The 25,940-nt window shown below is 36.4% G+C and overlaps 2 protein-coding genes across 2 annotated transcripts; both read left to right on the forward strand.

The window, feature by feature from the left end:
- Positions 1-552: 552 nt before the first annotated feature.
- LOC308429007 (olfactory receptor 5G3-like) lies at positions 553-1,494 on the forward strand (the record flags this gene model as incomplete). The annotated part of the gene is made up of 1 exon (XM_080927655.1): positions 553-1,494. One exon carries the CDS (start codon positions 553-555, stop codon positions 1,492-1,494), a length of 942 nt encoding a protein of 313 aa, XP_080783781.1.
- An 8,172-nt stretch (positions 1,495-9,666) lies between these two features.
- Positions 9,667-25,618, forward strand: LOC308429208 (uncharacterized protein; the record flags this gene model as incomplete). The annotated part of the gene is made up of 4 exons (XM_080927943.1): positions 9,667-10,607; positions 11,921-12,085; positions 15,856-16,805; positions 25,542-25,618. The coding sequence occupies 4 exons, from the start codon at positions 9,667-9,669 to the stop codon at positions 25,616-25,618; spliced, it is 2,133 nt and encodes a 710-aa protein (XP_080784069.1).
- Positions 25,619-25,940: the final 322 nt, after the last annotated feature.

Genomic DNA, 25,940 nt, shown 5'->3' on the forward strand with positions numbered 1-25,940 from the left:
TGCTCTTTTGTTGGTGGTTCAGACTCTGAGAGCCCCATTATCCTGTCTACAAGAAATGCAGGCATGGGGGATGGAGCAGAGATTGAGGAATGGGCAACCAATGAGTGGCCCAACATGAGACCCATTCTACGGGCAAGCACCATCCCCTAACGCTATTAGTGACATTGTTATGTTTGCAGACAGAAGCATGCTTTCCATTGAGAGGCTACACCCAGCAGTCGACTCAGATAGATACAGGAATCCACAGCCAAACAGTGGATGGAGCTAGGCTACTCTTATGGAAGAAAAGGAGAAAGGAACACCACAGGAAGATTAAAAGAGTAACATAACTCTTGATGGGAGAAAGTTCAGATTCCAAAGGTGTTAGTTGCTGAAATCTAGATAGGATTTTTGCACAGGTATCCAGATCTACTAGATAAAACTATCTATGCTTGGCACTCCTGAGAGGTTTATATAATAGACCTATTGAGAACAATCTGCCACTGATTTCAAAAATCACTAGGGGAGTTGCATGTCATAATTCTTATTCTTTCAGCAGATCCTAACTGACCAATGGAAGAAAATCAGACTGCCATGCCTGAGTTTCTGTTCCTTGGCATTACAGATAACCTCCATCAGAAGATTGTCCTCTTCATCATCTTTCTCTTTGTTTATCTTGTCACCGTTGGGGGTAATGTGGGGATGATCACTCTTATATGGTTGGATGCCAGGCTGCACACACCCATGTACTTTTTTCTCAGCCACCTATCCTTTGTAGACGTGTGCTCCTCTTCTTCCATAGCTCCCAAGATGCTGTGTGACATTTTCGCAGAGAACAAAGCCATCTCTTTTGTGGGCTGTGCGGCACAGATGTGGTTCTTTGGTCTTTTTGTGGCAACTGAATGCTTTCTCCTGGCTGCCATGGCATATGATCGCTATACAGCTATCTGTAAGCCCCTGCTCTATACACTTATTTTGTCGCCACATCTCTGCATGTTGTTGGTTATTGGGCCTTATGCCGTTGCTCTTATAAGTACAATGACTCACACAACTTTGACCTTTTGCTTACCATTCTGTGGTCCATATATTATCAAGCACTTTTTCTGTGATATTTCCCCGTTGCTGTCTCTAGCATGTACTGATACACAGACGAATAAGTTAGTGCTTTTTGTCTTGGCTGGAGCAGTAGGTGTGCTTAGTGGTCTGATCATCCTGGTGTCCTATATCTGCATCTTGATAACAATTTTGAAGATTCAGACAGCTAATGGTAAACACAAGGCCTTCTCAACTTGTTCCTCTCACTTGGCAACGGTTTCTATCCTGTATGGGACACTCTTCTTCATCTATGTTCGACCCAATGCCAGTTCCTCCTTGAATACTAACAAAGTGATCTCCTTATTTTATACTCTGGTGATACCCATGTTGAATCCTGTCATCTACAGCTTTAGGAACAAAGAAGTAAAAGATGCATTCAGGAGAACTTTGGAGAAGAAGCACTTCTTAGAAGGTGCTTAAGGCAGAATTCTTTTTGTGACATACCTAAGTTGTGAGGGCAAAATATAAGGCAAAGACCACTGGAGTGAGAAGCAGAAGCTGCAAGTGAGTCCTTGTTTCGCCTGATTACAAGCTATTTCACAATCTTGTGGCAGAACTTGATTAATACTGCCTTACAGATTCATCATTTTTAGTCAATTTAACTGTACATTCAAATATTATAGTCAAACATGCATCTTCAAGGTAAGAACCATATTTTTGACATAATACTTTAAATAATGGCTAATGCAAATGAAACAAATCATGGCAAGTTGAAACCGTGGCAAAATTTTGTACATTTCAACATTTTGGCTAGACATAATCCTAGGAACAGGAAGTATAAGTAGTCTTGTTGCTTTTCAGACCTACTTCTATGTGTATAAATATATTTCCTCGTGTATGTAAATGTAACATGTGTGTAAAGTGTCTGAAAAGTCCAAAATGGAGCATAGGATCCCTTGAAACTAGAATTAAAGACAGTTGTGAGCTACTGCTTGTGTTCTGGGAACTGAACCCAGGCTCTGGAAGAACAGCGAGTGTTCTGAACTGCTGGCCATCTCTCCAGTCCTCAACACTGTTTTCTTTCTTTTCTTCCCTTTGGTACAAGAATTTGAAAGCGGCTTTCAAATTATCTGGAAAAATAAGATTTTGTAAAATTTTCTACTTCTCTTTAAGTGTCATAAACACATTACCTGATAAAACGTTTAAATGGAGTGTAATGAACTGCAATATATTTTCTACCTTAAAGAACAGTTTAACAATGCCTGCCTCTTTGTCTTTCTGTTTCTGTCTTTGTCTCCATGTCTACCTCTTTTCTCTATCTCTGTCTCTGCCTCTGTCTCTCTGTCTCTCTGTCTCTCTGTCTCTCTCTCTCTCTCTCTGTGTGTGTGTGTGTGTGTAGGCATGTATATACATGTGGAGTTCAGAAAACATTTCAGTCATCCTATTTGACCTTTTTCAAGACAGGCTCTCTTGTTGATACCTCCACACACTAGGCTGGCTAGTCCACCAGCTTCTAGAAACATTTCAAATTCTGCATCACATCCTGTTGCAAAATCACTAAGGTTATAAATGTGAACTATACAAAAGTCTTTAGATGGGTCCTAGGGATCTGAAATCTGGACCTTAACTTTGCATAGCAAGCACCTTAATGCTTGAGCTATTTCTACCTTCAATAACATCTCTCTCTCTTTTTCTAACTTTATTACATAAGACTTTATTTGCAAGTATATTCTTGTTATTGATTTTATTTTACTTACATTTAAAATGTTATCCCCTTTCCAAGTTTCCCCTCTGGAATCCCCTGTACCATTCCTCCTCCCTTGCCTCTATGAGAGTGCTCCCTCACACACTCAAACACTTCTTTCCACCTCCTCACCCTGGCATTGATCCTTCATAGAGCCAAGTGCCATCCTCTGCTACATATGCGACTGGAGCCATGGGCCCCTCCATGAGCTCTGGGTGGTCTGGTTGGTTCATATTGTTATTCCTATAGGGCTACAAACCCCTTCAGCTCCTTCAGTTCTTCTTCTAACTCCTACATTGGGTACCCTGTTTTTAGTCCAACATTTGGTTGAGAGCGTCCGACTCTGTATTTCTCAGGCTCTGGCAGAGCCTCTCAGGAGACAGCTATAGCAGGCTCCTGTAATCATGCACTTCTTGGCAATGACAGTATTGTTTGGATTTGGTGACTGTGTATGGGATGGATCCCCATGTGGGACAGTCTCTGGCTAGCCTCTCATTCAGTCTCTGTTGCATAGTTTCCTCCTGCAAATATTTTGTTCCCTTTTCAAAGAAGGACTGAATCATCCACTCTCTGGTCTTCCATCTTTTTGAGCTTCATGTGGTCTGTGGATTGTATCTTGGGTATTCCCAGATTTTAGGCTAATATATACTTATCAGTGAGTACATACCATGTGTTTTTTATTTTTTATTTTTTGTGATTGGGTTACCTCACTCAGAATGATATTTTTAGTTCCATCCACTTGCCTAAGAATTTCATAAAGTCATTTTTTAAATAGCTGAGTAGTACTCCATTGTGTAAATGTACCACATTTTCTGTATCCATTCCTGTATTCAGATGTTGATGGACATCTGGGTTCTTTCCAGCTTCTGTTATTATAAATAAGGCTTCTATAAACATGGTGGAGCATGTGTCCTTGCTATAAGTTGAAGTATCTTTTGTGTATATGCACAGGCGTGATATAGCTGGAACCTCAGGTAGTACTATGTCTAATTTTCTGAGTAACATCCAGACTGATTTCCAGAATGGTTGTACCATCTTGCAATCCCACCAACAATGGAGGAGTGCTCCTCTTTTTACCATATCTTCTCCAGAATCCACTGTCACATGAGTTTTTGATCTTAGCCATTTTTACTGGTTTGAGGTAGAATTTCAGGGTTGTTTTCATTTGCATTTCCCTGATGACTAAGGATATTGAACATTTTTTAGGTGTTTCTCAGCCATTCAATATTTCCCAGTTGAATATTCTTTGGTTAGCTTTGTCCCCCTTTTTAAAATAGGTTTATTTGATTCTCTGGAGTCTAACGTCTTGTGTTCATTGTACATGTTGGATATTAGTCCTCTATTGGATGTATGGTTGGCAAAGATCTTTTCCCAATCTGTTGGTTGCTGTTTTGTCCTAATGACAGTGTCCTTTGCCTTATAGAAGCTTTGCAATTTTATGAAGGCCCATTTGTTGATTCTTGATCTTAGAGCATAAGCAATTGATGTTATGTTTAAAATTTTTTTCTTGTGCCTACGTGTTCAAGGTTTTTCTCCACTTTCTCTTCTATAGGTCCTGTCTTTGCAGAAACAATCATCCTTAATATCATTGTCAAATCTTATTTATGCTATCACTTTTTGGCATTGCCTATATTTTTGATTAATTTTTTTTACAAATGTATCATGCTGAATGTAAAATCGGAACAAAAATATCTACAAGTACTTTAAAGGTGTGCTGAGAATTGCATCTACAATACTACCATTGAATCAGATATGTTATTTTCATGAGGACAAATATGCCACTAGTTTTATGCTGGCCTATTTTCCTTTACTTTTTAAAACAAAATATAAAAATAAATGTTGTTTTATTATTTAGCTCTTTTATTAGTGATCAGGAACTTGAGATCTTGTTAGTTTTAAGTGACTTTCTGATGGAGGATAGACATAAAGTTAATATCTTACAGTGTTTTTGCTTATCTGTGGTGGCAGATGTCATGAAAATCTTATGCAGAGTATTTCTTTCCCTCATCCATTTTTGTTAATGTTTGTTTGTTGAACGTGTGGCCCAAGACAATTCTCCTCTGTCTTTCCTATCCGAGAGAAACTAGAAGTTGGACACCTACTTTACACTGTCTACCTCACTAATGCTATTTTGTTTTGTGTTGTTAAAGTAAGGCTGCAGTTTACCAGAGAAAGGAGTTGGTTTTTTTGTGTGTCTGTGTGAGTGTGTGTGTGTTGCTTGTTTGTTTGCTTGCGTTCTTTTTTTTTTTTTGTTTTTTGTATTTTTGTTTGTTGTTTGTTTTTTGTAAAGCAAGACAGTTTAGGGGAGTCACTAAACCTCACTAACTCTTTTATAGACTCCTTAATACCATTTCTTAATGTTCAAGTATCTCACAGTCCTAAGATGTCTTCTTCTTCTCCTTCTTCTCCTTCTTCTCCTCCTCCTCCTCCTCCTCCTCCTCCTTCTTCTTCTTCTTCTTCTTCTTCTTCTTCTTCTTCTTCTTCTTCTTCTTCTTCTTCTTCTTCTTCTTCTTCTTCTTCTTCTTCTTTTTCTTCTTCTTCTTCTTCTTCTTCTTCTTCTTCTTTTTCTTCTTCTTCTTCTTCTTCTTCTTCTTCTTCTTCTTCTTCTTCTTCTTCTTCTTCTTCTTCTTCTTCTTCTTCTTCTTCTTCTTCTTCTTCTTCTTCCCCCCTCCGTGTCTGTGTCTCTTTCTTGCAGCATCTGACTGTGTAGCTCCGGCCATCCATACACTCACTAAGTAGACCAGGCTGGCCTTGAACTCATATAGATCTGCCTGCCTCTGTCTCTTTAGTGCTAAGATTAAGGCATACACCAACAAACCCATTTTTCTTTCTTCCCAAGCTTTGATAATTGACTTGAAGATGTTGTGAATTCAGGTTTTTTGTTATTATTTTTCTTACAATTTTTTTCTTGGGCTTTCCTTTCACATTGCCTGGTCATTGTTTTTCCTTATCTGATTTTAAGTTAGGTAAGATATTTCTTTAAAAAAATGTATGTTTGGACAACTTATCTATGAAAAGTCTCACAATCATTAAACATTAGCAAAAACTCAGATTGAAACCACAGTAAGACATCACCTCACTAATTGACATTGATTGGAAATAGATCTATCTGAAGATACAGCTATGGGTAAATACCCAAAAGCTTCCTAGTATGCCATAGAAACACATGTTCTGCTATGTTCATAGCAGCCTTATTTGTGATAGCCAGAAGCTGGAAAAACCCAGAAGTCCCAACACAGAAGAATGGATATAGAAAATGTGGTTCATTTATACAACAGAATACTACTCAACTACTAAGAATGAGGACCTCATGAGTTTTGCAGGCAAATGGACAAAACTAGAAAATATTATCCTAAATGAGGTAATTCAGACCCAAGAGGACATGCATGGTAATGCCTAATGATAAGTGGATATTATATAAAAGTACAGAATACCCAGGATACAATCCGCAGAACTCAATAAGTTTAACAAGCTGAAGAGCCCAAGTGAGGATGTCTCAATCCCACTTGGGAGGGAGAAGAAAACAACCACAGAACAGGGGATGAAGGGAGAGACCTGGGTGGGAGAGGGGACAGAGAAGGGAATAGGGAAACATGATTAGGTATTGGGGGAACAGGACTGAAGCCCCAAGGGATAGCAGAAAGAATGAAAACAGGTAACTTCAGGAGGCAGAAGATTGGGGGGGGGGGAGTCTACTATGTATAAGGGACTTGGGAGGTGAGAAACTTTCAGGTATCAAAAAGAGGGACCTTAGATGAAATTTCCTACAGTGGGCAGAGGAAGCTTGTGGAGTCCATGTCTAGTAGAAAGACAGGGTATCAAGTGGAGGGATAAGTTTGGCATCCCACAATCCAAAACTCTGACCTAGAATTGTTTCTGTCTGAAAGAACTGCAGGGACAAAACTGGAGAAGAGACTGAGGAAAAGAAAACCCAGTGACAGGACCAAATTGAGATCTAACTTAGGGGAAGTCCCCGAGGCCTGACACTATTACTAATGATATGGTGTGCTTACAGACAGGGTTCTATAATGACTGTCCTCCCAAGAAGCCCAACAAGTAGCTGAAAGGGTCAGATATTTGCAGCCAACAAATGAACAGAAGCTCTTGACTCCTGTGGTTGAATTATGGAAAAGTTGAAAGAAGCTGAGGAAGAGGGTGACCCTATAGGAAGACCTGCAGTCTTAAGTAACCTGGACCCCCGGGATCTCTCAGACATTGAGCCACTAACCAGGCAGCATATACCAGCTAGTATGAGGCCCCTCAACACATGTCCAGCAGAGGTCTGCCAAGTCTGAACTCAATCAGAGAAGATGCACCTAACCCTCAAGACTTAGATCACTAGGGCATGGGGAGGTCTATTGGAGTGGAGGGGATGGGGACATCCTCTTGGAGATGGCAGGAAGAGGTGTGGGATGTAAATCAGAAGGGAGATAAAGTCTGGACTATACAAAATGGTTAAAGAATAAATTAAATAAATGAAAGAAAGAAGGAAAGAAAGTAAGGAAAAAAGAAAGAAAAAAATCCCACTGAATGCCAACAAGGCCATGACCAATGAAATAGCCAGCAGGTAAATTTTTAAAACATAAAAAACATGGTGGGAATGATTCAAACTGGAAATAGAAGTGTCATAAAATCTAGCCACATCACTAGTGGGTACATATCTAAAGTAAATGATGAAACTCACATATAAGATCTGCACATGATGCTTATTACAATGCACAGATAGAAGATGATTGGGAGTGTCCATGGACAAACACCTAAGAAAATATTGTTCATCTACACAATACAATAGTAGTTAGCCATTAAAACCATTCGATCACTCCATTTATGACAACATGTGTAGAGGCAAGTAATAATCAATATATCCTACTAAAATTTAATTAAAAGTAAAAATAAATAAATTAAAGAGCAATCCCTTGATAAGAAGATCTCATGAAGAAAGACACACACATGTGTGCACAACATATATGCATGCACAATTTCCTCAGAAATGGCTTCTCTGAGATAAGACACATTTATGGAGTAATAACCAAATGCTCCTGAAATCATGTTAATTTTGTCTATTCAGGTGTATATAAGCCTTTGAGGTTTTAATTCTTTGGGGACCTGGCTCTGAATTATTATTTTCTTTATGAATGAGTTGCCTGATTGTGTGCAATACATGAATCAGAGATTGTCTCTTAATATTCTTAATGGTAATTTTATTTTCTTTACTAACTGCCTAGAATCTCTCAAGAGAGGGTTATACCATGCAAGGTGTTTAATCACTCTTCCTTCTGGAAAACAGTCATAGTTTTTGAAGCAGTTAAAGGTGATTCAGAAAGAAGTCAGTACATTATAGTTTGGATTATGGTATGTGTTTGGAATATGGAAGAGAAACATCAGAATGCATCTGGACTTTGAAACTACCGATTGTGGATTCTCTGAAGAGATTAGACTTAGGTATTTTGATCACATTGTCATAAGCATGTTATGGCATGTGTAGGGTTATCTGAATTGATTTGCCTGGATTTGAAAAAAATTATACAAAATATTTTGAATATAACTGTTCTGTATTGAAAATTTCTAGGAGATTCTGTCTTGTTTTTCCTTCATAAACATAAACAAAATGTGGTTAGGTCCATTTGGAATGTTATATAATAATTAAACAGTTATTCATTCCACAATTTATGCATGCATCAAAACATCACCTTGTAAATGTAAAACTGTCATTACAATTTACAAGTTCTCTATTGTAGTAACTGTATTAACAATGTTCTAGAGGAAGCTAAGACCACATTAGACATAATGGGAAAAGATTTTCATTTCCTCAGAGGATTGAAAGAAACATATTTAAAGGAGCACATAACAAAATAGAAGAGGAGGATACTACATTACTTTTTACCTCCACAAAATACGTAGCTGTAAATGTATGACTAAAACTAGAAATATTGGGCAACATATAATGAAAATTGGGATTAGTCTTTGTAACTGCACTGAGGTAGCATTGTGTAAAGAGCCTTGAGGTAAGAAAATCACAAATTAAATAGTTTATGTTACTATCAGTTCTTTAAAATTATATAGCAAGCTAGAAAATTGTGTATAATATATTGCTACATTTTTATTCAAGAAGGGACATATGTGATTCTCATAAATATTTTGAATATAAAGCATTCTATGTAATCACAGTGTTCTATACATCTGTATAATATAAAGTATTCTCTTTAATACTTATAATTTACAGTTATTATTTTATATATGTTATTACTATAGTTTGTTTATCATGAATGATTAAAGTTTATATGAAATATATGAAATAATTATGTTATTCTAATTTAGTATTACAATTATTAATTTCCATTACAATATTCAATGTCAGATGTCTTAATCTCAGAGGATAAAACTCTCATGTTTAACTTTTGTTAAATTTTTGCATTTTAGATGAAAAATATCAATCCACTTTAATTTCTTCTCTACTTTGCATCCAAAATTATTTATTTTCATGCTCCTTTAAAAATAGTATTTATCCCAATTGATTATATATATATATATATATATATATATATATATATATATATATATTTAAAGAAAGAACTTTATTAATACGAACAACTTAATTTCAAAACAAATTTCAAATCCAACTGTATAATCAATGTGATGGAATTCAGATCATATGCCCGACAGTTTTTAGAGTTACAGAACCTAAGCATATAAAGGCTACATTGCTGAAAAAATTATACAGAGTATTTGTAGAATGGCTCAGAAAAATAATTTCAAAACACTGCCAAGTACAAGAATATTGGCCTCCTATCTGTTACAACCCTGCTTAAGGTTTTAACTTGTCACTGAATTAAAACATCCTTTGTAATTGTTGGTGATAGTTTGTAATAAAAGAATACACTTTGTCTCATAGCAGAACCAAACTGACCATGGAAGAAAAGAATGAGACCGCAGTGCGTGAGTTTCTCTTCCTGGGTCTCACGGATCATCTCTATCAGAAGACTGCACTTTTCATCATGCTCCTCTTTGTTTACCTTGTCACTCTGGGGGGAAACTTGGGCATGGTCACTCTCATATGGGTGGACCCCAGGCTGCACACACCTATGTACTTTTTTCTTAGCCATTTGTCTTTCATAGATACGTGCTCCTCTTCCTCCATATCTCCTAGGATGCTTTGTGATATATTTACAGAGAAAAAAGTCATCTCCTTTGTGGGTTGTGCTGTTCAGTTATGGTTTGCTGGTCTTTTTGTGGGAACTGAATGTTTCCTCCTTGCTGCCATGGCATATGATCGGTATACAGCCATCTGTAAGCCCTTACTGTATACTCTAATTATGTCCAAGAGGGTCTGTGTGCAGTTTGTCATAGGACCTTATCTTCTATCTGCTATAAACATCACAACACATACAACCTTGACCTTTTGCTTACCGTTCTGTGGTCCCAATACCATCAACCATTTCTTCTGTGATATTTCCCCAATGCTTTCCCTAGCATGTGCTGACTCCTCCATTAACAAGATAGTGCTTTTTGTCTTGGATGGAACAATAGGAGTCCTCAGTGGTCTCATCATCATAATCTCCTACATCTGTATTTTCTCAGCCATCTTGAAGATCCAGACCACCGATGGGAGGATGAAAGCTTTCTCTACTTGTTCTTCTCACTTGGCGGCTGTTTGCATCCTGTATGGAACTTTGTTCTTCATCTATGTTCGACCTAGTACAGATTCATCACTGAATACTAATAAAGTTATTTCTCTATTTTATACTGTAATGATTCCTATGCTCAATCCCCTGATCTATAGTTTGAGGAACAAGGAAGTGAAAGATGCATTCAGAAGAAAAATACAAAGAAAACATTTTCTAAGAGATTGGTAAGGCCAAACTCTATTATACTATGTCCTAGACATCAGTGCTGAATATACACTTTTAAAAGACATATAAAGTTTCTTTCAATTAATAGATTATTCGAAAAAAAAATGAAAAATTTTTCAATATCTTTTGCTGCTTGTCTGAGTCTTTCTGACACAATCAGTGTTGCAAAATTATATGAAGTTCGGCTGATAACATATATATATATATTATATAATAGCACAATATACTAATTAAATTACATATTCATATAATAACAAAATGCACTTGGAAACAAAAAGTAAATATCTACACAATGCTAATGGTGTCAATATTTTTAATTAGACATAAAGGCTAAAATTTTATGAAGCCAAAGCAACATGAACATGATTTGAAAGAAAGAGTTTAGGTCTTCAATATCATTTTCAACTTATAATTTCAGCATTTACCTATTTATTTATTTATTTATTTATTTATTTATTTATTTGGGCATGTATTATACATTTGCCTATGTATAGATTCAGAGTTTATTTTCACGTTCCAAAATGTGTGTTCTAGGGACTTAACAGGTCTTCAGCTTTGTGGAAAATGCATTTACCTATGGAGCTACTTTTTTTATTTAATTAGTGACTGAGAGACTGTTTTACTATTTGCTTTATGGTTATTGGAAGAAGGATGTTGAAATTGTCCATTCCAGTTGTAAGACTGTGTGTATTTTCTGCACCATCAATTTTTGGGCTTTGCATTATTTTGAAGTTTCATTTTAGACTTTATAATTATTTAGTGTTCTTGACAAGTTCACCCATTTGTTATGATAGGCTTGTCTCCTCTATCCTTGGTTGGGTTATTTACTTTAATACTTAATTGGTCTGATGTTAACATAATTTCATGGAGACGTTTCATTTTAGAAATGGATGGTCATAGAAGTTATAACTGAGCTACCAGTGAAATACTGGGTTAGATGAAAGAATTAAACATCCCCTCTTCCTAATGGGGATGAACTAACCATGGTACAACCCACATTGCTTGACTTCACAAGGTCTTCTCTCTTATAGACTCTTCTGTCATGAGCATTTTCTAATGTCCAGCTCTGATCTTACCTCATACTTTTTAGCTTTACATTTAACTCCAGCTCAGCTAAATTTCACTGGCATATTTTCTAGATAATTCTTTGCTTGGAAGTATTGTCACCCAGTTAGTCTTTGTGACCTGATAGCTGTCAGGAGTAAAATAATTGATGTTATTTGTTTATTTTTATTTAAACATTCCCACCTGGAAGTAAGCAAATGATACTTGGCACTGATATGCACTTTTCATATGAATATCTTCTCTTCAGTTCTTATCTTAATGACCTTATGAAAATGACCATACCAGGGAGAGTTGTGTTACCCTGCATTGGACACTCTGTGTCTATGAACACTGAGTATCTTCCCATATACATGAGCAACAAATCACTAGAAGAAAGGCCAGACAATATTAGGATCCCATTGAAAGTGACAAAGTATAAATTGTGTCAATGCTCTTGCTTCATAATGAAGAAAGAAAATAACTTTAAGCAAGGCAAATGACCATTATATTAGTCCCTGCTGATAGAAGATAGGATCCTCTTATGAGCTCCTTGACTCTGTGGGAGGAAGATAGGATATAAAAGTAGAGAGGGGACTATTGTAGATGTGTATGAGGAAAGAAGGGAAGACATAAAAGAGGTAATAGAGGAGATAAAGATGTGTATACATTATATGTACAGGTAAGCATGCTTTAAGGATAACTATTGATCTGTAATAAATTTGTATAGGCTGATATAAAAATTCAAGGTGAACTCTTTGGTTGGTGGTTTAGTTCCTGGGAGCTGTGGGTGGTCTGGTTAGTTGATACTGTTGTTCTCCCTATGGGGTTGCAATCCCCTTCACCTCCTTCAGTCCTTCCCCTAACTCTTCCATTGGGGTCCCTGTACTCAGTCCTAAGGGGATAACATTTCAAATGTAAATACAGAGAGTATAACAAAAATTTCAAAAAAGAAATAGGAACAATTCTGGCACACATGGAGGAACCCATAGCTCCAACTACATATGTAGCAGAGGATGGCCTTATCTTGCATCAATGCTAGGGGAGGCTCTTGGTCCTGTGGAGTTTTGATACTGCAGCATAAGGGGATGTTAGAGCTGTAAAGTGGGAATAGGTGGGTGGATGGGGGAACACCCTCATAGAGGCAACGGGGAGGGGGATGGAATTGGGAGTTTGTGGAGGAGAAACAGCAATGAGGGACAACATTAGAAATGCAAATAAATAAAATAACCAAAAAATTTCAGGATGAAAAAGAGGGTCTTCTTAGCAAGTAAGAACACACACACACACACACACACACACACACACACACACACACACACACACACACACATGCACACATCACCACCACCACCATCCCCAACACAGGAAGAGTTTTATTAAGAATAATATCAAATGGCTGAGAAGCATCTAAGGAAGTGCTCGACATCATTAGCCATCAGGGAAATGCAAATCAAAACAACCTGGAGATTCCACCTCACACCAGTCAGATTGGACAAGATCCAAAACTCAGATTACAGAAGATGCTGGCGAGGATGCAGAGAAAGAGGAACACTTCTCCACTGTTGGTGGGGTTGTAAACTGATGCAACCACTCTGGAAATTAGTCTGGCGATTCTTCAGAAAATTGGACATAGTACTACCCGAAGACCCAGTTATTCCACTTCTGGACATATACCCCACGGAAGCTCCAACATACAATAAAGACACATGGACCACAATGTTCATAGCAGCCCTATTTATAATAGCCCGAAGCTGGAAAGAACCCAGATGTCCTTCAGTAGATGGATGGATAAAAATATTAGTATATTTACACAATGGAGTACTACTCAGTTATCAGAAGCAATGACTTTATGAAATTCTTAAGAAAATGGCTGCATCTAGAGAATATCATCCTGAGTGATGTAACCCAGTCACAAAAGAACAGACATAATATGCAGTCACTGATAATGGAATATTAACCCCAGAAAGCTCAGAACTCCCCAGAAACAACTAACAGACTATATGAAGTTCAAGAAAAAACAAAGGCCAACAAAAAAAAAAAAAAAAAGAAAATGAAAAAGCATTATGCTTAATCTTTACACACCAAGAAAACTTTGACTAATTCCAGGTTAAATTTTGTTTTACCTGTACTTTATGCTCATTGTAACTAGTAAGATCTTAATGCACATGATCAAACCTTTAAAAAAATGTACTGACAAAAATGTATTCATATACTTTTATGCAAAATGCTTAAAATCTGTACATTTATCTTTATTTTTTAAATAAAGTTGTTCAATCAAAAAAAGGAATAGTACATTGTTAGAAAGTAATGCCTGGCCCTGATGCTGTTGGAATCACGTTAATTTTGTCCCTTTAGGTGTGAGCTCCTGAGGCTAAGCTCTTTAGGGACTTGGCTCTGAGTTACTGGTAGCTCCAGATGAGATTCTTTATTTTGTTCAGTAAGTGGGTGAACATTTATTCAGGAATTCTCTCTTTATGGCCAGGCCCATCAGCATGGGCAGACCATTTTTCTCACCAAGTACTTAGAAAGTCATGCTTTTCAGAAAGGCCATCACCGTGTAGGATGATGAATCTTCCTTCCTTATCCAAAAAAAGATCATTGCCTTTGAAGTGGTAAATGAAGTTGCAGACAGAATATTCCTAAAGAAGTGAGTACATTACAGGTTTACCTATATGCAACGTATGAAATATGAATGAAAAAAGCCAGTGTCAGTCTAAATATTAGAAACACAAGGTCTTATGAGCCTGAGCAATTTATTCATGCATTTTCTTTTGAAGGATATTGCCTGACTTTAAATAATTTAGAGTCATTTTTATAGCAGTGTATTTTAGTTTTGAAAACTACTAAGATGCTTTATAAGCTCTTGAATTTTGCTGCAAAAATACACACATATAAAATGAAAAACATGCAAGAAGAGTAATGTATGATTTATAATTGATCAATTTGCCTTTCCATAATATATATTTAAAAGTAATACATTGCATATTAACATGTGTATAGTTTTGTCAGTTTTAATAGAATAATTTTGCATGAGATAAGGTACAAAAGACATTCTACATTCTAACATAAAGGCATGGAAAGAACATAAAGATTGTATGACATAATTTATGGAAGGTTCAGAATTACTTGCAATAAATAAATAAAAAATAATAAATGAATAGTCATCACTCCAAACCTAGGTGCTGCATGTACTTGCTTTTGCCCCAGTCATTTGAATTAGCGTATTTGGACAATCATGAACACAAACATTATTTTTCAATGGGTAACAGTCCCCCTCCCCTAAATCTCAGCTTAATGCTTATGACTGCTGAACAACATTTAGTTAGATTCATTCAAATATTTCAATCATTTTATACTATTGAAACTATTTGAATAATGTAGTCAATATCAGTCATTTGAAAGTGTTGTTGACCTAAAGAAATTATCAATAACTCCAATACTGTATTTCTTTTATTTAAGGAACATAATTTGATTATGTTGCAATTTTGTTTTAATGAATTATTAAATTATTTTAAAATTTAATAAATTATTTAAAATTATTCTACATAATCATTTTCTAGGACTTTTAAACAGGTGTTCTTTGTTGGATAATAAGTGCCAAACTTATTATAAATAAAAGACATAATATTTTAAAAGTGTTGTTGGTTGATTTCAGTACATCTACCTAAAAATCTTATGTAAAGTATCAGAAACATTGAAATAAAATTTTATATTATTTTAGCTTATTATGTGGTTGATTTTTCTACATAATTTCTATGGCAAATGGCTCTCAGCATCAGGTTTCTTCATCTGCTAGGTAAGTTTCATGTCCTTTAATGACATCAGCTGCTTTTAAAATCACATCTGTCAAAGAGTGTATGATTTTATTTTTATGGAGAGATATTTATGAACATGAATAATTATAACTACTGCTAAACATAACAATTCACCTTTAAAAGGTAATTTTATTGAGGAAAATTTAGAACATATAATTATACAACTTTATGGGAAGAGTTACCATATCAAGAGAAATAAAGATCATGTACCTGAGATTTTACATGATATTTTCAAAGCTGACCAGCCGCAGAAGCTACAAACAACTTCTACTTCAATCATATTGTCTAATAATTTGTTAAAACCTCCTGCAGAAAATCTGTCATTAAATTAATACATTTGTAGTATTTAGTGACTACAATAAAATAATACACTTTTGTTTCACAACAGAACCCAACTTACTATGGAAGAAAAGAATCAGACTATTGTAACAGAGTTTTTCTTCCTGGGCCTAACAGATCATGTCCACCAGAAGACTGCACTTTTCATCATGATTCTCTTTGTTTATCTTGTTACACTCGGGGGCAACTTGGGCATGATCACTCTCATATGGGTGGATCCCAGGCTGCACACACCTATGTACTTTTTTCTTAGCCACCTGTCATTTGTTGATATGTGTTCCTCTTCTTCAATAGCTCCTAAGATGCTTTGTGATATCTTTGCAGAGAAAAAAAAGATCTCTTTCATGGGCTGTGCAGCACAGATGTGGTTCTTTGGTTTCTTTGTGGGCACTGAATGTTTCTTGCTTGCTTCCATGGCATATGATCGGTACACAGCCATTTGCAAGCCCTTGCTGTATACTCTTCATATGTCTCACAGGGTATGTGTGCATCTGGTTGTAGGGCCATATACCTTTGCTATTATAAATATCACAACTCATACAACCTTGACTTTTTGCTTACCATTCTGTGGCTCAAATACCATCAACCATTTCTTCTGTGATGTTTCTCCACTTTTTTCATTAGCATGTGCTGACTCCTGGATTAATAAGGTTGTGCTTTTTGTCTTTTCTGGAGCCATAGGAGTGTTCAGTGGTCTGATCATCATAGTCTCCTATGTCAGCATCTTAATGACAATTTTGAAGATTCAAACTGCTGATGGGAAACGAAAAGCCTTCTCTACTTGTTCCTCTCACTTGGTAGCTGTCTCCATCCTATATGGGACACTTTTCTTTATTTATGTTCGACCCAGTGCAAGTTTCTCCTTGAACATCAACAAAATGATTTCTCTGTTTTATACTGTGGTGATTCCTATGCTCAACCCCCTCATCTATAGTTTGAGGAACAAGGAAGTGAAAGGTGCATTCTGGAGAAAGGTACAAAAGAGACGTTTTCCAGCAGGTAAGTAAGGTCGAATTTGGTAGTACCCAGCCTTACATGTCAGTGCATAAGTATATTATTAAAAGGACAGTGGGGTAGATGAGATACTGAAGAAGGAGACTTGTTCTGTCTCTATACAGTTAATCTGAAACAGGGGGAGTTCTCATTATTTATGTGCCCCTATCATATTTTTGTGACATGATTGACATTGTAAAATTATATAGAGATGGGCTGGGAACATAAATATGAGTGTATATTAGAAAAGTACTCGAAATTAATATTTGTATGATATTCAATATTCTGATTCTTTTAATTCAGAAATCAAAACTGTCATTCTGGATACTACAAATAAACTCAAAATATAAGTACAAGTGGGAGAAAGTATTTTTATACATGTATTGCAAATTAAGTCTCATCTATGATGTATAAAACATAATTTCAAATTAAAAACCACTACAGCAAAGAAAGGTAACTAGGCAATGAAGAATTAGACAACTCACAGCAATGAGGATGGTAATTATTTTTTAAAAAACACAAAAATTACATTTATAAACTGCTAAGCCTTTTTTTTTGATCATATGGTCAAATTAGAAGATTACAGCAGTATGTTTTGGGGGAGATGAAATACCAAGTCGAAGGATTTCTCTAGTTGACACTTATATTTAGCTCTATAAAAGACTTCAAAAGTGTCACAGTCCTTTTTCTATATATTTGTTGATGTTGTATATATGTGTTCACATACATGAACATGTGTTCATGCTCAGGTGTGGGCATGTATGTGATTAGAAGAGAATTTGTTAGAGTCCCTTTTCTTCTTCTACCCCATGCATTCTGGAGACTGACCTCAGCTTACTAGAATTGATAGCAAATGTGCTGTGCCATCTGATCCATCTTGACTTCTTAAATTTTGGTGACTTTTATTTTTTACTCTTTGGATCACAGAGAATAATCATCTTCAATGTCTCCAATATATTCTCCCAACTCTTCATGTAACTTACTCTTTAAGAAGAATGTGATGCATGTGGTTGGTCAGTTATCTTCAGATCATGTTATGAAGAAATCTCTGCACAATAATGTAATCTTGAGACATAATTATACATTCCCAAATTCCTAAGAATATGTCCTGTTTCTGAGATCTTATAAATGTTGTACACTTGGCATACCAATACCACTGGTACCAGTGAGTGACTGAAACTGAAGTTTTGTAATCACTGGACAGGAACTATGCAAGATGTTTAATGTTTAGAAAACAGATATAAATACATAGAGAGGAGCAATTACCCATGCTGCAAATGTTATGTCTTTTGTAGTGGCAGTGATTTTTTGACACATCACATTGACTATAGGAAGTCTATATCCACAGCTTCTCACCAACCTTGGTTTGGTCTCATTAATCTCCTCCCTTCTAGCAATGACATTAGTGTTTCAGGTCTTTTCAAGGACATCAGTAGTCAGATGACATATTATTTGATTTTCTATGATAAAAATTTTCTTAAGCTTTGGAAAATTTCCCCCAAACTCATCTGCAGAAGACATATTTCAATTTTTCTGAGATCCAAAGACCCATTAAACCATTGTATTAAGATATATCCTTAGGGACTGAAGAGATGGATCAGAAGTTAAGAGCACTGGCTTCTTCTTCAGAAGACCAAGTTTTTATTCCAGAACTAACATGATGAATCACAACTACATTTAACTCCAACCTCAGCAGAGTGAATGTTCTCTCTGGACCTCTGTGAGCTCTAGACATGCATTTCATACTCATATATACAGACAGAACACCTTAATGCATAAACTATAATATTATTAACAAAAAACCCACAGAAAAGTAGGACCAAGGTCTGGAGAGAATAGTAGAGTCTGGAGAATAGGGAGTATTCCATCAAGGGAATAATTAATAGGAGGAATACATTCTAATATTCTGTGGCACAGTTTATGGAATAGAATTAACAACAAACATAACATATCTCAAACCATTTAGAAGACAGACTGCTTACAGGGATCTGTCTTCACACTATAACTTCACTCCCTGGAGACTCCCCTGAATATTGCATGAACCCAGTTTTATAACCTCCTCCAAACTTTTGTGTTGGCCATTAATACCAACACTGTCTGACTTAGAAGACAGTAGCCACAGCAGGCTGAGAATTCGGTAGGTGAGTTTACCTTCAGTTCTGTCATTCATTACAATCACTCCAGTCTCTCCCTCAGCTCTGCAGTAGATTTATTGTAGGGGATATTCTTCCCCCTGTACCTCCATTTCCTGGAAGTCCATCACACTTCGTTGTAGACTCAACTTTCTACCTGCTTGTGGGTCCTTTTAGATTTCCTTTGTCACCCTTTCCCATTCCTTCCAGTGAACCCTTAAAAACTAGAAAAACTTTCTACCTACAAGTGATCTCCAGTGGACATGTCTGGCAAAGACTCATACAGGTGAATCACACTATCTTTCTTGTCTTCCATTTTGATCTCTCTACTCTCACACTCAACCTGGTAATACTTTGCTAATACAGGTCCTTTCTACCACCCCAAATTCATCACGAAATACTCCAACTCTTAGAGTTCATTTCAGAGCTGAGAGCCCCTCTAGGCCTAACATTCCTGCTACTCTTGACTATTTTTTCTTACTGCAACTTATTTGGAGGAAACTCTTTTCCTATTACACATCCAACTTCCTGAGGGCCTATTGTTTGATATAGACAGGATCCTCTGAGCTCTTTTATCAAGCGCCGCCTCTTCAGCATTTTCTATTGGATCATGTCTATTTTTCTCTGTCATCCCCTCTACCCTGAAGAAGTATTCCCTACCAGGTCACACACAGTTCTACACTTTCCTAAGATCCAGAGAGGACAAAAGTGATCAAGGATCAGAACATTCACCCAGAAAGGACAAGTCCAGTATCACTTAACAATCATCACAATCGTCTCCAGCCCAGATGCCTAGACACCAGTACAAAAATATAATTAGTAACAGTCAAGACAACATGCCTCCACCAGATCCCAGTAACACCACTACAACAGAACCTAAGAAATTCAAAATAAAATGTAAGAAAAGAAACCTAAAATATTACGTATTAACATGTTCAAGGACTTCAGCATGGATATAAATAAATAAATAAATAAATACCTTAATGAAATCTGTAAAAACACATACATACAATGGAATGAAATGACAAAAAACAGTTCAAAACATTAACAGAAATAGAATATCTAATTAAAACCCAAACTGAGATGAAATTAGAAATGAAAAACTTAGGAAGACAGACAAGAGCCTCAGAAACAGCACAAGTGAGAGACTCTCAAGTGTTTGGAGACAAAGTAGACGAAATGAATATTTCAGTCAGAAAGAATTTAAATAAAAAAAGGCACATAACAGCTTTAAAACCTAGCACACAGTGACATGATCAAATCTGTGACTAGGAGGGATAATTGGAGGAAAAGAAACTTCAGTAGAAGGCATAGAATAACTTTAAGCAAAATTGTAGAAGAAAATTTTCTTACCTGAAAAATGCCTCTCAAGACACAAAAGCCACACAGAACACTGATGGAAAGAACAAGAATAGAAATTACCAATTAAAAATTATTTATTTAATTAATTTATTTGTTTATAAATTGTTTATTTTATTTATTTACATTTCAAATGGTGTTCCCTTTCCTGGTTGCTTCCCCCATCCCATCCTCCATTCAGTTTGCCTCTGTGAGAGATCTTGCCCACCCCCTTCTCCATCCTCACCTCTCTACCATCCCCCCACACTGGGGCATCAAGCCTCCATGGGACCAAGGGCATCCCCTCCCACTGATGTCAGACAATGCCATCCTTTGTTATGAATGTAGCTGGAGCCACTGGCTCCTTCCATGTATTTTCTTTGGTTGGTGCTTTAGTCTGTGGGAGCTCTGAGTGGGCAAGGGGGTGGTTAGTTGATCTTGTTGTTCTTCCTATAAGGTTGCAGTCCCATTCCATATTTCCTCTAACTCTATTATTAAAATTGGATATGTTTTATTTACATTTCAAATGATATCCCCTTTCCTGGTTTCTTCTCCAGAGTTCTTCTATCCCATCCCCTTTGCCTCTATGAGGGTACTCCTCCACCCACCTACCCATTACCTCCCACCTCTTTGCCCTGGCATTCCCCTACAGTGGGGCACCTAGTCTTCACAAGGTGCCTCTCTTCCCACTGGTGCCTGGTAAGGCCATCCTCTGCTGCATATGCACCTGGAGCCATGGGTTCCTTCATGTGTGCTCTTTGGTTGGTGGTTTAGTCCCTGGGTGCTCACTTATCAAAACATTAAATTTAACAGACATAACAGAAAAAGACCAGGTAACATATAGAGTGAAACAAACTTCTCCATGTGAACTCTAAAGCACAGAAAGGCCAGGATGAACATTTTACAAAGTCTAAGAGACCACAGATGCTAGATTACTATATTCAGGAAAGCTATTAGCCACAAAGAAAGGAAAAAGGAAAACATTCCATGATAACATTAAAGCACTATGGTAAAATGACAGAAAGATTTTACAGGCAAATGGAGCAAAAGAAAGCAAGTCTAGTCATTTTAATTTTGGGCAAAAGGACCTCCAAACAAAACAAATCATAAGTGACCAGGAAGGAAAATATATACTCATCAAAGAAAAAATCAAATGAAGAAGATATTGCAATTTTAAACATCTATTTACCAAACACAAAGGTACCCATATTTATAAATAAACACCATTAGTTACAATCATGAACAAGTGAGCCACACACAGTGATCCTGAGTGATTCAGTACCCAACTCTTGCTAACAGACAGCGTATCAATACAAAAATTAGTTGGAAATGCTGGAGCTGCATAGCATCATAAACCAAATGGACCTAACAGATCTTTACAGAACATTTTACCTAAACACAAAAGAATATGTGTTCTTCTTAACAACTCATAAAATGTTCTTCAAAATGAACCAGATATGTTGACACAGACAGAAGAAAATTGAAATAACACTCTGCATCCTATCTGACCACCATAGATTAATACTGGATACCAACAAAGTAGCAACTAGAGAAAGTTACAAAGTGATAGAAACTGAACAACTCACTACTGAGTGAAAAATAGAGCAAGACAGAAATTAAGAAGTTTATTAAAACCTCTTTCAGATAGAAAGAAAATTGTAATACAACAAACCCAAACCTATGGTGCACAATGAAGGCAGGTATTTCTAAGAAACTAAAGAAAAATGGATTATTTTTACAAGGTCACAATTACCCTAACAACTAAACTACCAAAAAAATATCACAAAGGAAGAATGTTACAAAGCAATGTTTCTTATGAACATAGATAAAAAAATCACAACAAACACTTGCAAATCAAATACAAGAACACATCAAAAAGGTTACCTGACATGATCAAGTAGACTTCATTAGAGATACAGGATGGTTAAACATACACAACACAAACACACTGACAAATGTAAATGAACCAAAGACAAAAACTGTATTCTGCAAGAAGGCCTTTGAAAAAAATCAAATATTTAATCCATGAAGAATATTTCAGAAAAGTCTGGGGATACAAGAACATACCTTAACACAATGTGATTTACAACAAGCCCACAGATCACATCAACCCAAATGGAGAGAAACTCAAAGCATTTCCATTAAAATCAGGAACAAGACAAAGTTGGACACATTGTCTGTACTGGTTCAATATAGTACTTGAATTCATGGCTAGAGTAAAATGACAATTAAGAGAGATCAAATGGAATACAAATAGAAAAAGAAGAAGTCAAAGTGTTTTATTTGAAGATTGCATGATGGTATATATAAATGACACTACCTCTTCCACAAAAAAAAAAAAAAAAAAAAAAAAAAAAGGCTGAAAAACATCTTCAGCAAAGTATCAATATAAAAATCAGTAGCCATCCTATATACAAAGAAAAGTTTCAGAAAGGAGTCAGGAAACTCAAAAAACTATCTTGAGACAACGTTAAATACATCAGAGAAAGACCTGTATAATAAAATATCAAAGACATCAAAGAAATTTAAGAAGATATTAGAATTTGGAAAGATCTACCATGCTTATGGACAATAGATTAATAGTGTAAAAATGGCCATGCTGTCAAAAGAAATTTATATATATTCAAGTCTCCATCTAAACTCTAGTACAATTCTTTACACCATTAAAAGTTTTCAACTTCATATGGAAGCACAGAAAACATAAACAAGTTAAAACAATCCTGAATAATAATAGAACCACTAAAGGAATCACCATACTTTGCTGAAATTGTATTAGCAAGATACACAAATTAACCCATCATGGTAATGGCATAAAAACTGACATGTTGAAAATCATATCAATGGAATAAAAACTTGGAATTAGGTTCATATACTCATTAACACCTGATTGGATAAAGAAGCTAGAAATGCACACCGCAAAATAAAAAGTATCACATATAACAAATGGTACAGGTCAAAATGGTTGGCTACATGTATCATATTGCAAATAAATCCATATTTATTACCCTGAACAAAACCCAACTCCATATGAATAAAGTAACTCAACATAAGGAAAGATATCCTGGATCTGAAAGAAGAAGTGGCAAATATCCCTGAACTCATGGTAACAGGAAAAGACTTCCTGAACAGCACACCATTAGAAAAGCTATGTCCCACAACCCATAAGTGAGACCTGATGAAACAGAATCTTCTGCATGCCAAAGCACACTGCCAATTTACCAAACAGCAGTCTAAGAATGAAAGATCTTTATCTATCTATCTATCTATCTATCTATCTATCTATCTATCTATCTATCTATCTATCTGTCATTTATCTATCTCCAATTGCACATCAAAGAGAGAAAGATAACATCCAAACCATAAATAATTAACCCAGACTAGATATAAAATTAAAATGGAGTACAGATCCAAAGAGAATTCTTCATATAGGACAATCAGATGACTATGAAATACTCAAAAATATGTTCAAAATCATTGGACATCAGGCAAATACAAATCAAAACTACTCTGAGATTTCATCTTTTTAAAATTATCTTTAATCTTTTTTTTACAGTCTGGTCATTATCCCCCTCCCAGTCCACCCTCTGACAGTTCCTCATCCATTTCTTCTTCCCTGTCTCATTTTACATCCCTTTGAATGCCCAAGACCAATAAGACAAGCGATGGTTCATGCTGGTGGAGAAGTCGAGTTAGGCAGTCATTTATTTATTTTTTGTAGGATTTCAGACTTGTACAGCTACTATGGAAATCAGTATGTTGGTTCTTCAGGAAGCTGGGAAATGATCTTCCATAAGATCTAGCTATACCACTCTTGGGTGTATACCCAAACACTCTATCAGCTACTTTTGAGACACTTGCTTATTCCTGTTCATTGCTGTTCCATTTAAATAGAATTTGGGATCAGCCTTGATCAATAGATGAATTAGTAATGCAAACGTGATACCTTTATACAATGAAATATTATTTAACTATTAAAAACTCCAGATTTTAAAAAGACAAATATGTCATGTATTTTATTCATGTGGAGGTTGGCTGTTAAACCTTCTATTAGCATACTACAATCTGCATAACCGTAGAGGTTTGGTATAGAGCAAGGTAGTAGGGGGTAGAGGAAATCTCCCAAATATAACATGTGGGTAAATGAGAGTAGTCAATGGAGAGGGAGAGGGAAGAGGCAGGCAAGGAATAAAATTCACTAATTACCATTTGATGGGGTCATAGGGAAACCTACTATAGTAGTAACTTCTTAAAATATATAATATATAGAAGACTCACCACAAACAGGGAAGACAAAGCCCCAAATAGATATCTTTTATTGCCAAGTGAAAGTTCCCATGACAGGAATGGAATACATCTAATTCCAGTGTTGGCCAGTGGAGGCAAATGGGAACATCTAAACAACTCGGACTACAGCCATGGCTACTAGTCGCTACCCACAGACTTTTAGTAAATATGTATTGTTGAGGACAACACCTACAAAAGGCCTTGCACATGGAAGAGTTGAGCTTGTGTTCAACTACAGCTTTCACCACTACTGATATGTTCATGGTACTAAAAAGTTCGCTGCATGCATCCAGAGGAGAAGGCATACAGCAAACAAGCTATGGACCCTGCAGTCTACAACAGTGGCCTGTCTGCAGGACACTCTGGTGCAATAATGGCACAAAGAAGACTTAAGTCCCACTGTGACACTGCATGGGTGGCTGACCACCTCAAAGGAGATATGCCATGGACCTCAGAGCAAAGCAAATACTATTCTTTTCCTAAAGTAACATAGCAACAAAATGACTCTCAAGGACATCCAGTGACTTTCTCAGCCTCATCAGAGAACTTTTATGTTCAGAAAACAGGAAGTGATACACACACAACTGGAGAATGTGCAGAGAATCAGAGAGTTCGGAACACTCAGTTCTTAGAGTTAGGACGTCCTTTTAAACATCCTCCCCTGGGGCTCAGAGTTCTGCATGGACGATGTCATGGTTTGAATATGCTTGGCCCAAAGACTGGCGCTACTAGAGGGTGTAGCCCTGTTGGAGTAGGTGTAGCCTTGTTGGAATAGGTGTATCAATGTGGGCATGGTCTTTACGACCCTTATCCTAGTTGCCTGGAAGCCAGTCTTCCACTAGCAGCCTTCCACTACTGAAGATGTGGAACTAACTCTCAGCTCTGCCTGCACCACTCCTGCCTAGATGCCACCACACTCCCATCTTGATGATAATGGACTGAATTCTGAATTTTTAAGACAGCTCCTATTAAATATTGTCCTTTATAGGACTTCTCATGGTCATGGTGTCTATACACAGCAGTAAAACTGTCATTAATGCAGATGAGGAGGTAGAAAGATTGTAAAAGCCAGAGATGAAGAACAACACTAAGGATACAGCATCTTCTAGACACAATAGTACTGCTGTGTATACGAGCTCGCAGAGACTATAATATCATGCACAGGGCATGCAGAAGTCCAAATCAGATGGTATCTCAATACACAGTGGAAGAAATGGATGGTTAGCTACTTTTCATAGTCAACAAGCTATCTCCAATTGACAAGTACTTGTGAGAAAAAAATAGTTTTTTTTTCTCTCAATGGTTTATCATTGGATATATAAACCATACTTAAAGGAGGCCTTCTGACCAGAATTAGATTGCCAACACCAAACAAACTCAGTGGTGT

The sequence above is a fragment of the Micromys minutus genome (assembly GCF_963924665.1).
Source record: "Micromys minutus genome assembly, chromosome: 13".
Classification (NCBI taxonomy): domain Eukaryota; kingdom Metazoa; phylum Chordata; class Mammalia; order Rodentia; family Muridae; genus Micromys; species Micromys minutus.